At 36.8% G+C, this 15,984-nt stretch overlaps 1 protein-coding gene across 1 annotated transcript in view; it reads right to left on the bottom strand.

The window, feature by feature from the left end:
• Nucleotides 1–5,786: 5,786 nt before the first annotated feature.
• The window catches only part of LOC101885454 (arf-GAP with dual PH domain-containing protein 1), a 26,083-nt gene continuing 15,885 nt past the window's right edge, over nt 5,787–15,984 (bottom strand). Inside the window, exons 5-11 of the mRNA XM_087275577.1 lie at nt 15,031–15,143; nt 13,251–13,397; nt 11,426–11,509; nt 9,262–9,324; nt 9,036–9,107; nt 8,200–8,428; nt 5,787–7,512 (exon numbers count right to left, since the gene is read on the bottom strand). Of these exons, the coding sequence (XP_087131703.1) occupies nt 7,484–7,512; nt 8,200–8,428; nt 9,036–9,107; nt 9,262–9,324; nt 11,426–11,509; nt 13,251–13,397; nt 15,031–15,143 (737 nt within the window). The 3' untranslated portion in view covers nt 5,787–7,483. The remainder of the gene's footprint in view (nt 7,513–8,199; nt 8,429–9,035; nt 9,108–9,261; nt 9,325–11,425; nt 11,510–13,250; nt 13,398–15,030; nt 15,144–15,984) is intronic.

Below are 15,984 nucleotides of genomic sequence, written 5' to 3'. Positions count from 1 at the left end.
AAATAAATAAAATATGAATTTTCAAAAGGGGACGTGCTCATTTAAGTGTGCATATATATATATATATATATATATATATATATATATATATATATATATATATATGCATATGCATATATATATATATATATATATATATATATATATATATATATATATATATATATATATATATATATATATATATATATATATATATATATATATATATATATATATGCAAGGGTTGCCATCCTCTGCCTTATTAAGAACATAAATTGAAATTAAAAATGATTGTCTAGTTGGCGCCAGTGGAGTAGTGGTTGTTGCGTCGACACGTGCACTCCGGTGCTCGTGGCGACCCGGGTTCAATTCCGCCTTGCGGTCCTATGCCGATCCTTCCCCTCTCTTTGCTCCCCATGCTTTCCTGTCATTTCTCTCGACTGTCCTATTAAAAATAAAGGTGAAAACCCTGAAAAAATAATTATAAAAATTAAAAAAATGAATGTCTAATATAACAAATATAAAATTTATTTTAAAAAACAGCATCAATACTTAAATGAATTATAACATCATTAATTTCATTATTGCAAATAATAAATACCAGTAAACATTGTGATACGAAACAAAATATTCAAAAACGATTCCTTGGATTTACTCAATTTGTTTACATTGAGTGGTTGTAAACTATTTATTTGGGCTGAATTCAAACAAACAAATTAAGTTGAACATTATTAAACTTGATTTGTTTGTTTAAATTCAACACAAATAAATTGTTTGCAACAGTTCTGCATGCAACACTTTTTTCAGAGGGCAAAATTATTCGCCCTCCTGTGCAATATTGTGTTTTTCTCCAATATTTCCCAAATGATGTTGAACAGATTCAGGAGTTGTTCACAGTATTTCCTCTAATATTTGTTCTTCTGGAGAAAGTCTTATTTGTTTTATTTGGGCTAGAATAAAAGCAGTTCTTAATAGTGTTAAAGTCATGTTAAGGTCAATATTATTGGCCCCTTCAGCAATATTAGTGTTGGATTGTCTCCAGAACAAACCACTGTTATACAATGACTTGCCTAATTACCCTAACTTTACCCTAATTACCCTAGTGAAGCCTTTACATGCCACTTTAAGCTGAACACTAGTCAAATATCTAGTCTAATATTATGAGATGTCATCATGGTGAATAGATATCAGTTATTACAAATGAGTTATTAACACTATTATGATTAGAAATGTGCTAAACACTGAATCTTCTCTCTGTTAAACAGAAATTGGGGAAAGCATTATACAGGAGGGCGAATCATTCAGACTGTGCTGCTATGAGTCTTGAAAATGAGTGAATGGGAAACAGAATACACCACAAGAACAAACATAGCACAGATAACAAAAACAATTCCAGACTATTAACTGAAGAGACCGGGGGTTTAAAGTGGACATATTATGCAGAAAACACTTTAATAAGGGGCTTTGATTGACATTCCTTCTTTGTACGTGTCATCAGAGGGGGAAAGCCCCGCCCACTAGTGCCCATCTCTCCCTCATTAGCATAAACAGCAGCCCTGAGTGAGAAGCAGCCAATTGTACATTTTAATCACACTACTACAGCTTCTTAGCCCTGGAAAACATAATCATTTCCACGAGTCGATGCTTGGTGTATTTATTTATTTGTTCAGTAGCCGTATGACAAGGAGAATGTACAATCATCAGTCTTCATCACAAAATACACCCGATTAATGTGTCGGTTTTTATAATAACGACCTGTCGATTCAGAATTGCACATCATCCTTTAACAGAAATAAAAACAAAACTCTTATGCATGAGTAAACATTCACTTCAAACGAGGAGACAACACCCGAACATCATCATGACCTGAAGAAGGACAGAATTAAACTCAAGATGATTGATGATGGTCAGATTATTATTATTATTACACCCTGCGATCTAAACATTCATAGCCATTATATATGTATATACTACATGTATGCTTATGTGCTGCTCTTCAATGTAAAGAAAAGACTGGAATGAGTGATACAGGAAGTCCCGTATAGAAATCTGATACATGGGAATATATGCAAATTACATATATGACATGCAAATTCATATTTGGGTTTCTCATATATATATAAAATAAGTCATATATTGAAAACCTGTGCAGATTTACATATATACCTTTTCAAGTACATGTATATACACACTCAGCGGCCACTTTATTAGGTACACCTTACTAGCACCTGGACGGACTCCCTTTTGCCTTCAGATCTGCCTTAATCCTTCATGGCAGAGATTCAACAAGGTACTGGAAATATTCCTCAGAGATTTTGCTCCATATTGACATGAGAGCATCACACAGTTGCTGCAGATTTGTCGGCTGCACATCCATGCATTGAGGTGCTGCCATGTGATCGGCTGATTAGCTGATTAGAAATTTGCATTAATGAGCAGTTGGACAAATGTACCTAATAAAGTGGCCAGTGAGAGTATATATATATATATATATATATATATATATATATATATATATATATATATATATATATATATATATATATAAATAAATAAATAATAAATAAATACTAAATCTATTTATTTATATATTTATTATATAAATATATATATATATATATATATATATATATATATATATATATATATATATATATATATATATATATATATATATATATATATATATATATATATATATATATATATATATATATATATATATATCACATATTTTTATATATATATATATATATATATATAATATTATATATATATATATATATATATATATATATATATATATATATATATATATATATATATATATAATATTATATATATATATATATATATATATATATTTATATAATAAATATATAAATAGATTTAGTATTTATATATATATATATATATATATATATATATATATATATATATATATATATAATTTGTTTTTCAAATATTATTATTAATATTATTTCAACATCTGAATTGAAAAATTTGCAAACCCAAATTAAGATTTTGGGAAAAAATTATTAATATTTTAAGGAAAAATCAAGAAAATTATAAAAGCAAATAGTTTAGGTAGTTTAGTTAAATTTAATTTAATATATTTTTATTCCTAGAGATATTCGGTGATCAAACTTTTATTTTAATTAATAAAACCGCTTAATAAACGTGTTTCGCTTAAATCAGTGGTCTCAATCCTCTGGAGGGCTGCATCTCTGCAGAATTTAGCTCCAACCAACTCCAAATCACACCTGCTTAACAGTCTCTAGTAGTCTTGAACACCTTGATTATTTGGATCAGCTGTGTTTGATTAGGGGTGGAGCAAAACTGTGCAGAGCTGCGGCCCTCCAGGAATCCAGTTTGAGAATTTATCATCTATAATCACTGAGAAATGGATAAAAATATTAATTTTCAGAAAAGGGGCTGTACTGATTTATGCAGAGCACTGTAAATATTATAGATAAATGCATATTTGTAATGCCAATAGTTAATAAAACAACATATGAAAGCAGCCATTTTTGCAGTAGCTCTAAAAGAATGTTGCATATATGACATATATTTTATTTATTTATAAAAACCTTTTGCATATTTTCCATGCATCAGATTTCTATGTGCGGTGGTCGTCCAATGTGGGTTTACGTTAATGCCTGTATCCATACAGTATGGCCAATATTCTGAATATATGTACACATGAAGCAATCCGATGACAGACAGATGCTTATTTTACATAACAGTCACTTCCAAATCTCTTTTGAAGCTTAATATCTCAATTATTCACTGTAAAAATGCGTTTCTTTCTTGATTTTTTTGTCTCATTTATAGTCCAGATATCTCAAAACTCTTAAATCCTGAAGCATTGTATAGACAAGCCAACAATATGGAGCTGTTTTCAGAAATAATGAGTCAAAATGAGGTGAGTTTTTACTGAAAACAAGCCAAATAATATGCCAATGGGGGAAGAGAAATAAACTAGTTTTCCCTTCTGACAACAGATTATTCTACTCACCGCATTGTCCCATTATCTAGCTTGTTTTAAGGAAAAACTCACTTCATTTTGACTCATTATTACTGAAAAGAAGACAATATTTTTGGCTTGTCTCTAAAATGCTTCTTGATTTAAGAATTGTAAGACATCTAAATTAGAAATAAGACAAAAAACTAAGTTGGAACATCTTTTTTTTGCAGTGTCAACTTGGGTTTTTGGTGTAAATAATCTGTAAATGGCCAAATATGGGCCAATATCACTAATATCAAAGCTATTCTGCGTTAAATGAAGCAGTGTCATGCATGATAATCTGTGATCTGCTTCCACCTAGTGGAGGAGACGAAACCAAAAACACACTTTCCTGATGATTTACAGACATCATCTGAGATTTACAAGCACCCTAAACAGACAGCATGTGTAGTACAGTGTGTATGTAGTATAAGAGATCCTCTGCCTACAGAACTGCCCTTCATAATGATCATATCAGCTGCGTGGTCATTAAGACTTGATTATTAATGACGAATAATGAGGAATGAAACTGTACTGCAAACATTATTTACATACTCACATCTTGTTTTCCAGTACAAGGTAATCTTAAATCAGGATACATCCATGATGAGAAACAATATAACTAATCAATAATGTATATTTAATATTGTGCAAATTTATTATGATTATATTTCTTATTATATACTTATTTATACAACAGTTCTGTCTGGTTCTCGAATCTGATAGCTGTGAGATGTTAAAGTAATATCAACACAACTTCTTCACCCTTGTGTATCACTCCGCCCACACGAGTGGCAAGCAGAACACTACAGTTTGACAAATATTGCAGCTGTTGGACAACATCATGAACTTTTGAGGGTTTTCTAGAGGAGAATGAACCTTTTTAGATTGCAACCTTTTATTATAAGGATAGTGCCTATTTTAGACATTCATTAGTTCGGAGATTCAGCATGTCGGCTTACAAGACGGTTGACTTTCTGCCACAAGATGGCGACAGAGGCAACTTAATAAGTCTTTAATGGAGAAAAACACAGCGTAATTTCAAACTACAGCTGATCAAATCATTATAAATCAGGTGACATTCAAAGTCGATCCATCTCTTGTGTATGTTGCAGTGCTGTATTTATACCACAGTAATCTGCTAGTGTTTGCTTTGGCTATTTCATGGCTAATCATTGTGATCTCCTGATTGCAGCAGAGAAATACTGGAAAATCTCTGTAGACTGATGACATTTCATGCTGTTCAGCCTCATAATCTTTAAAATTTGAGCAAAATCAGCTTTTCTGTCTTCACTTTAGACATTATGCTAGAGAATCATTCAAACACTAGCTCTACAGTGATGTTGGTGAATGAGCAGCGGTTTCTGCTGTTCTGAGGTCAGCTGCAGATGTGAATGAACGGCGGAAGAAAGTAGTTCCTCTTACAAAAGGGTTTTTGAGACTCTCCGTTTTTGATTTTCTTTTTTGTATACACGATAATGCTGACGAACTGTTGTATAAACACAATATCACACTATATTGCACTGCTAATTGTGTGATATTGATCATATATATATATATATATATATATATATATATATATATATATATATATATATATATAATTTTATTTTATTTTTATATACATTTTTTATGTTATCATAATTGATTATTATGTAAAGCAATAAAATACCAACAAAAGAAAATTTTGTAGACAAATATTTAAATTGTGAAACAAAAAAAATTGTATTTTGTTCTAAAAATATATATAATAAATAATGTATATTTTTGTGTAAATAAATATTTTAAAACATGTTACTATAATTTGATTATAATATTTTTTATTACTATATTGAGTAAAGCAAGAAAATATCAACCAAATTAGATGTCATCCATTAAATCTCTTCTTATTAATTTCAGACTCGATTAACTAACACAGGCTCATTCTGAAAACGTACCGCTGTATACATTTCTGGAGAGCACAAATTATGTAGCCAGAGCTACGTATGGCTGCATTTCATCTTTAAAACGAACGCTTTGGGGCGGTATGACGCTGTTCCTTTTCGGCTACCAGCTCACCGCTTACCTCCATGCGGACGGCTTTTCCACTGTTACCAGTTTGCCCAGTGGCTCACTGTGTACGCCGGTGGACTTATGACCTGGAGCGGAGTTGACCACGACAACGGCATTCGAGTACAGTGAATAACGGTTCCAGAAAGCAGCTAAGACAAAAAACCAAAGGCAAAAAAATATATATAAACAAGTAAACAACAGGGTGAGGACATGGTAAGATCTGAAAACGTGGTAAAAATCAAAGCGAGGGCTTTTCTTTTTCTGGATTGCTTTTGAAAACACAGTCGATTGGGTTTAGAGAAGGAAGCGGGGGGGATCAGTCAGTCAATCAGTGAGTCGACAGTGGCCTCTGGTGGATTTATGTAAGAACAGCAGGCGCAAATTAAATTTTGGGCACCAACTAAACCAGTTAATACCTGTAAACACATTAATGGAAAGATGAATGAGGCCAAGTACAGAGATATCCTGGACGAAAACCTTCTCTAGAGTGCTCAGGACCTCAGACTGTGATGAAGGTTTACCTTCCAACAAGACAATGACCCTAAGCAAACAGCTAAAATAAAGGAGTGGGTTCACAACAACTCTTGTGACTATTCTTGAATGGCCTGGCCAGAGCCCTGACCTAAACCTAATTGAGCATCTGAAGAGAGACCAAAAAATGGCTGTCCACCAACGTTTACCATCGAACCTGACAGAACTGGAGAGGATCTGCTAGGTGGAATGGCAGAGGATCCCCAAATCCAGGGGTGGGAGGATCGGTCAGTCAGTCAGTCAGTCGACAGCGGCCTCTGGTGGATTTACGCAAGAACAGCATGCATGAATGGCACTGGCGAGAGAAATTTGAGATCTAAAAAAAGCATACACAATGGCCTCTAGTGGACTCAAAAATTACAAAAAAATGTAGCTTCTGCGACGTATTTGGCGCTCTCCAGAAATGTACACAGGGGTACATATCCATAATGAGCCTGGGCTGCTAGTAACAGATCTTTGTTCTTGTTTTAAGGTTTTAACCATGTTTAAAAAAAACACAGCAGTGATTTTGTTCCTCCCTAGTATACATATCTTGATTTAAGAAGGATATTTCTACTGAAAACAAGATGAAATCAAGAAACTTTCCTGCAGTGCACAGTGTCAATGTTTGCGTAGCGTCTGAAGATCCACTAAAAACCTCACAGCAGCACTGGCTTGGATAATCCAATAAATAACAGCAGTCAGATGCAAGCGTTTAGTGGCGTTCACAGGTTAAATGTTATGTTTAGAGCGATGAACAACGTTCACATGCCGTATCTGTACAGTATCCAGCAGTGGAGACGGACGGAGACGCCACCATCAGCACATCAGTTCAGTTCTGGAGCACTACATGAAGCACAGACGGCCGTTTGCATGTCCTCCCACGGCCAGATCTGTGTTTTCTGTTTGTCCTTTACAGGTTTACAGCCCGCGTCAAGGCTTGTGCTTGAAATGAGCCTCAACTAGAAGGAAAAAATACCCATTAAGGCAACGTTTCCATCTAAATATGCAAATTTATGCGCATAATTAAGCATTTTAGAATAAAGCATTTTGACATTAAAGGTAGACAACTGCATGTAAACAACATCACATTAACATCTAAAACATGTTAAAAGTCAATTACAGGACTGTGTTTTTTTTACGCCAATGTTGGATGTCAACTTTTTGTCGTTTTGACGCCAATTTAGTCAATTAAGATTAAATTGATTTGCATTTTTGACGTATTTTTTAATGTCATTTTGACATAAGGGTTCCCGCTGGGTTATTCATTCATTCATTCATTCATTTAAACGTCCTTTATTAATCAGGGGTTGCCACAGTGCAATGACCCGCTAACTTATCCATCATATGTTTAACGCAGCGGATGCCCTTCCAGCTGCAACCTATCAATGGGAAACACCCATACACTGTCATTCACACACATACACTATGGACAATTTAGCTTACCCAATTCCCCAATAGCGCATGTGTTTGTACTGTGAGGGAAACCGGAGCACCCGGAGGAAACCCACGCCAACTGAGAGCATGCAAACTCCGCACAGAAACGCCAACTGACCCAGTCGGGACTCAAACCAGTGCTAGCCACTGTGCTGCAATATTACAAAATGTGCATAAAACAGACACATATCTACTAGAAATGCAGTGTTTACCTGCGTACTCCTGCGGCATCATGGGCCGGTTTACGACCCTCTGAAAGGCTGCGATCCAGTCCTTCTGCTCGGCCTCGGTTTCACAAGCAAACAGGAACTTCCTGTCTGGCGTTTCTATGGTGATGCCGTATTTCCAGTGGTAGCCTTGAGTCGAAGGCGGCAAACCAGACAAGACTGTGTAGCGATTCTCCTTACTGCCGATGAACACCTCGCCCAGCGCATACGCATCCTATAAAAACAAGACCGACACCTGAAGAATGATGTTTAAAGCACACCAATCATGCAAAAATCCCTTTTATAAGGGGTTTAAACCCAGTTGTGTGTCAGCAGTGTGTGAATATCTGCAGACTCTAATGCTCAATATGAATTAATCTATTGTTTATAATCAGACTTGATGAAGGAAACACTTTGATTGACATTCTCCCTTTCCACGTGTCATCAGAAGGGGGAAAGCCCCGCCCACTAGTGCCCATCTCTCCCTCATCAGCAGCCCTGAGTGAGAAGCAGCCGTCTGTCCATTAGCCATTAGAGTGATTGAGCTGCTGAAGATGATCTCAGCATAGACTAAGAGGATTACAGATGTGGAGTTTCCGGAGCATGAAGCACACACTGACAACATGCAGACCTGATGAGCACTGAGAGTGCTGTTTTACATCTGCCGCCATGCTGATGCATGTGCATTTGTAGCTCCGCCCTCTTCTGAAAACAGCACCATCTCATTTGCATTTAAAGCGACAGTCACCAAAACGCCACAATTAGGATCAAAGCCTGAATGGATGAGCTTCAGTAAACAGTGTTAAAGCATTATAAATATCATTTGATCAGTGTTTCCTCACCAGTGGATCTTTGAAGTACATGAGTCTGCGGTCGTCCATAGTGAACCATCTCTTCTTGAAGCCCTCGGTGTGCTGAGTAGAGCATCAGGCCATTAAACGCGTTCATTAAAGCACATTGGATATTCAGTTCATTTGTGCAAAAATGACACGACGAAGTGCAAGTTCTACATCTGTAACTATAGCTCTGGTATGAATTAATATGAAGATTATTAATATATAAACTCACCCGTGGGCCGGTTTTCTGCATGAAACCTTCCTTTGTGAAGTTTCTTGTAAGTCTGGGCACCAACTGAACCATAACAGAGAAAACATGCTCAGTTAATACCAGTATGAACACTGCAAACACAGAAAAACACAGAACTGTTGGCATCTTTGCAGATTTATTGAAAAAAGAAAAACTGAAATGTCATATCCCTACTGAAAAACACTGCTTAAACCAGCCTAGGCTGGTTGGCTGGTTTTAGCTGGTCGACCAGGCTGGTTTTAGAGGGGTTTTGGCCACTTCCAGGCTGGTTTTCAGCCATTTCCAGCCTGGTCTTAGCTGGTCAGGCTGGGAGATGACCAGCTAAAACCAGCTTGACCAGCCTAGCCAAGCTGGGAGCCCAGCCAAAACCAGCTATATCCAGCTTAAACCAGACTGGTCAAGCTAGTTTTAGCTGGATTTAGCTGGTCATTTTCCAGCCTGATGTGGTCATTTCACTGGCTCATCGACATTTCCTGCTAGTTATCAAACTATTTCACAGCTGTAATAAGAGGCAATTTATTCATAATGTGATGCTAAAACAGCCATCATAACATTATTTATTAATATGTGGCTCTTTTTGGATTCTCGGAAGCTGTAGAAATTAAACAGGAAATGCGTTGAGACCGTTGTTTTTGTTTACATCCCTCAAAATTGGCTATGAGAAAGTGTGAAACATTTCAACTTCCTGTACCCAGTCTATGTATGTGTATACACAGAAATACATGTGTGCTTAAATAAAAGTGTAAACTTTAAGACATTGGGCTCTATTTTAACAGTCCATGTGCAAAACGGAAAGTGCAGGGCGCAAACGCTTTCAGGGTGTGTCAGAATCTTTATTTGCTAATTTAAAGACGGGAAAATCCAATTGCGCCGTGGCGCATGGTCTAAAAGTGTTGAGTTTATTTTCTTAATGAGTAACAGGTGTGTTTTGAGAATAAACCAATCAGAGTCTCATCTCCCATTCCCTTTAAGAGCCAGCTGCGTCACGCCAAGAGCGCATTCACTATTTACAGGACGTAAAGTAAGTGTAAATGGAAAAACTGAGCATTTCACAAGCAAACAGTTCACAGTTATTTAACAGAAAACAGTTAAACAGAGCATCTACTGCGCGAGAATGAGAGATAATGGATCACTTTCACTTTTGCTCTTGTGGAAAGGGAAACCTTTACGCACAGACATCAATTAGCCAATAAATAATTAATTTAGTTTGTTAAGCGCAAATATTCGTTTCAAAACTATTTCTAAATTCAGCTCTAATCTCCAGCAAACGAATAAATGAACAATAATAATGAAGTGTGCTCAAAAACCTGAGTTATATCCTAAAACACATGCAGTGCCCCATATGGTCTAAACCCTGACAGGTGGACAAATCTAAGCTTGTTTTTAATAAAACAAATATAAATATGGATATAATAAATAATACTGCTAATAATAATAACATTATACAAAAGCAAATTGTTATGAATGAACTGAAAAAGCCTCCAGAGATGAAGAAGACATAAAGCAGTGATTTTTCATATTTATGTAGGCTAGAAAATAATATGTTTTGTAATATTTTAATCCTTTATATTTATATTCTATATCTATTCTTATTATATCCTATATACATCCTTAATATTTACATTTTTTCATATGTAAAGATATTTGCATATTGCTCTCTTGTGTGTATTAAGCAGTGTGTAAGCGAGGCGCAACTCTGTGCCGGAGTTTAGACCGGGTTTTCTAATGAAAAATCTATTATAGTTTCTCAAAATAGCAACGTGCCAGCGGTCCGCCTCAGAGCGCCTCCTTTTTAGAGCAGAACACCTATGGGTGCACATATGAGCGCTAATGCATTTGCTATTTAAACAGCGTAGAGCAACGCCTCAAAACCACTCTTGCGCCAAGCTGAAACTACCAAACAAGTATTGCGCCGCGCCTCACACCACACTGCGCCGGGTGTATGATAGAGCCCTTACTCTCTGAGAATAAACCTCTAGTAATCTCTTATGTAATGCATCTGTTTAAGTTTTTACAAGACTAAATTAGCGAACAAGAACATGATTGTGCTGTGTAAATCACAGAAGAGCTGGATACAGCGAGTCTGAGGCTCATAACTCATGTTTATGTGTCAGCCGCTGGGAGAAATGAGATGAGATTCACATACGTCCTCATCATTAGCTCCAGGAAATGCCACCTTCTGGTAATGAAAGCGAGCTGCCCGGATCGCAGTGAACCAGTCCACCATTTCCTGCACACACACACACACACACATTAGTTTTTTGTGCAATTTGGAGACTTTCCACCGACTTCTGTTGCTTTTATGCTGGCAAAATGATGTTTTCTCTCCCTGAACTCAACACTCCACTCAAACACACAGCCTGTCTGCAGTTTTACACCTTCAGATAGACATCATTAGTATTGAAGACTGAAATCTAGACACACAACGCCAAACAAATCAGGTTTTTCTACCTCGGTCCCCATAATATAGCATAAACACACACACATAAACACACTGATGCAGAGACACAAGCGCACACACACACACACACACACACACACACACACACACACACACACACACACACACACACACTCTCTCAAACACAAGCAAGCTCATATATATAAGCCTAAACACACATAGACACAAACGCAGATTTAAACACACCCACGCAATCAAACTCACACACACACATATGCCCATGCACACACAAATACACATGAATGCACAAACACCTATGTACACACAGACAAACCCCTCAAAAATAAACAACAGACACACACACACACACACACACACACACACAAAAACATTTACACACACTGGTACCCTCAAACATGCACAAACACACTCGATCACACACACACACACACACACACACACACACACACACACACACACACACACACACACACACAAAAACATTTACACACACTCATACCCTCAAACTGGCACAAACACACTCGATCACACACACACACACACACACACATCCACACACAAAAACATTTACACACACTCATACCCTCAAACTGGCACAAACACACTCGATCACACACACACACACGCACACACACGAACACACACACACACACACAAACACACACCATCAAACATGCACAAACACACTCGATCACACACACACACACACACACACACACACACACACATTCACACACAAAAACATTTACACACACTCATACCCACAAACATGCACAAACACACTCGATCACACACACACACACACACACACAAAAACATTTACACACACAAACCTGCAAAAACACACTGGATCACACACACACACAATAGCACACACAGCCAGAATCACACATATACACACACACACTCACACTCACACACACACACAGTGCTACACTGTGCAGTGTTTATGATTCACCAGCAGAGGGGGCTTTATGATAGAGAGACTGCTGTCACACACACACACACACACACACACACACACACACTCAAACTGTGCTGATCGTCCAGTAGATCAGGTTCTGCAGCCTCACACTCACGCACACACACACACAAACACACACACAATAGTGAATTAAAACCGTCACACGTGATCTCCTGCATGCTTCTGCTGTCCAATCCTGCTCTTTATCAACTCATTTACTGCTACTGAGAAACCTTCAGCTTGTGCTTTGTGTGTGTATGTGTGTGTGTGTGTGTGTGTGCTGTCATTTCTTTACGTTTTAATATAAACACAAGAATATCTCTGATATTGTTAGTAATATTGAAGATGAACACTTATGAAGCAGTTCAGGTTCACTATATGATCACTGATCCTCCAATCCACAGCCAATCAAAGACCATCATCAGCCTCTAATGAGGGTCATTTCCAGAACCTTCACCGTCTCTGTTCTCAGCGGTGGAAAATGCTTCTTGATTTAAAAATGTTTATATATTTAGACTAGAAAAAGACAAGACAAAATCTCCATAATTTGCAGTGTGTGCTATATTAAAGCGATGTTCTGGATACCTTACTGTCTTCATGGTACACAAAGATGTTCCTGGTGCTGTTGTCCTTCAGGTATGTGATCTGCAGGCCGCACGGGTTGCCGATTTTAGCCGGCTGGAAAGCAGCATTCAGGGTTTCAATCCTCATTATGGCCTTGGGTTCCCTCGCCTGGAAGATTACAGAAATATCTCAGCAATAAACACACACATTGTGGACAATAGAGCAGTTGGAGAACCCAGCAGAGAGACTCTGGAGTCACATAACACTGGAATGAGTATGTGTGTGTGTGTGTGTGTGTGTGTGTGCATACTTATATGCACACTACAGACTTTAAGATATTAGCTGTGTATATATTAAAATATTAAATTGTGTATATATTAAAATATATAATCTTTTCATAAACCACCTGATTAGTAACATTTAATAAAAATACTATACAAAAAATAATACACAAATATTAACATTTAATAAAAAATCCTACACAAATACTAACATTTAATACAAAATACTACACATATATCAACATTTATATATATATATACATGCACACACACACACACACACACACACACACACACACACACACACACACACACACACACACATATATATATATATATATATATATATATATATATATATATATATATATACATACATACATATATACATATATATACATACATACATATATACATACACACACACACACACACACACACACACACACACACACACACACACACATATATATATATACACGTGTGTGTGTGTGTGTGTGTGTGTGTGTGTGTGTGTGTGTGTGTGTGTGTGTGTGTGTGTGTGTGTGTGTCTTTTTTATTGTGTATGTAAAATATATTGTGTATATATTGTGTAAATATGTAATTATTTTATAAACAACCTGGTTAGTAATGTTTAATGTAAAATACTACACATTTATTAAAAAACAATTTCTTTTGAATTTAAATTGATATTAATAAAAAAATTAACAAATTATATATAGAAATTAAGATATTATAAAGCACATAATTTAGTATTTATTGATCATTTTCCTTCTATATGTGTATAAACTTAATGTAACTTATTACCATAAATAAACAGAAAAGATCCATAAATCACAACATACTCCCTGGCCACTTTATTAGGTACAACTGCTCATTAACACAAATTTCTAATCAGCCAATCACATGGCAGCAGCTCACCGCATTTAGGCATGTAGACATATGTGTGCATGGGTTTGTGCATGCGTGTGCACATATATGTGTGCATGTGTATATGTGAGTGCATTTGTGTGTGTGTGTATATACTGTGTGCATATGTGTGTGCTTGTGCATGTATGTGCGCATGGGTTTGTGCTTATGTGTGCACATATAAGTGTGCATTTGTGCATATGTGTGTGCGCATGTGTGTGTGTGTCTGTGCGTATATGTGTTTGTGCATGTGTATGTGTGCATATTTGTGTTCGTATGCACGTGTGTGTGCATGTGTGCGTCTGTGTATGCATATTTGTGAGTGTGCATATGTGTGTGCGTATACATATGTGTTTGCGTGTGCATATGTGTGTGCGTATACATATGTGTTTGCGTGTGCATATGTGTGTGCGTATGCAGATTTGTGTGCATGTGCAAACAGTATGTGTGCATGCATGCGTGTTTGTGCATGTGTGTGCACATATGTGTGTGCATGTGCATATGTGTGTGCATATGCATGGATGCGCACATGCATGTGTGTATGTGCGTACATGAGTGTGCGTTCATATGTGTGTGCGCATGCGTGTGTGAGACAGATTAAGTGCACCCACGTCCTGCTTATTGAAGTATTTGAGCGCTCCTTCTCTCTCAGACAGGATGAACTTGCGGCTCAGGAACTGTCCGTTGTCCCGTCCACGCTTCCACAAAAAACCCTCCCTGTAGCCTAAAACACACACAGACAGCCAGAAGAATAGACAACATCAATTCATTTATTCACACACACACACCGGCCATCTCCTCTACTGCCTATCAATATCCACATCCTCTAAATATTTCTGTCATAAGGGAAGTCGTATCTCGAGCATGAGCAAAGTTAATAATAAACACACATTACTATTAGATCACCACGTGACTCTCCTGTGATAACTGACTGCCATATTGCCCAAGTGCTGTTAGACAGACAGAACACATTTATAAACATAACAGTGTTGCGTTTAAAATGTGTCAAAAATATACATCAAACAGCAAAATAAGTACAAATACACAGGGAATTAATAATAATAACATGAGCTAACACACATTTGCCGGCCACTTTATTAGGTACACCTTACTAGTACCGGGTTGGACCCCCTTTTGCCTTCAGAACTGCCTTATTTATATCTTCAGCCGAAGATAGTAATGTTGTCTTTGAATGACAAATGCAACCTGATGACTCATCCTGCACTACAGAGAATTCCGTCCAATCAGAGGCCCTCTCAGCAGTGTAATTGCTCACGGCTGTGTTTTTAGCTCTTCAGCAACAGCACGGCTCGACCCTAAAGAGCATCTGTTCTCCATCTCTGTCTGTGATTTTCTCTTTCTCCAGCAGTATTCTGCTCACCGCACGATCTCTCATCCATCATTCACTCCGCATGACATCATCGATCAATAACCACACCTCTACGATCGATAACTCTATTGATTGGAGGAGCAGGAAACACAACACAGACTCACAGAAGCTCATAAAAAACTATTTAAGAGTTTAAAAACATGCCACTTTTTTATATTAATCATCATTATTACTT

This window comes from Danio rerio, chromosome 12 (assembly GCF_052040795.2).
Source record: "Danio rerio strain M-AB ecotype USA chromosome 12, GRCz13ab, whole genome shotgun sequence".
Lineage (NCBI taxonomy): Eukaryota > Metazoa > Chordata > Actinopteri > Cypriniformes > Danionidae > Danio > Danio rerio.
The sequence above is the reverse complement of the archived record's forward strand: the minus strand, read 5'-3'. Positions and strand labels throughout refer to the sequence as shown.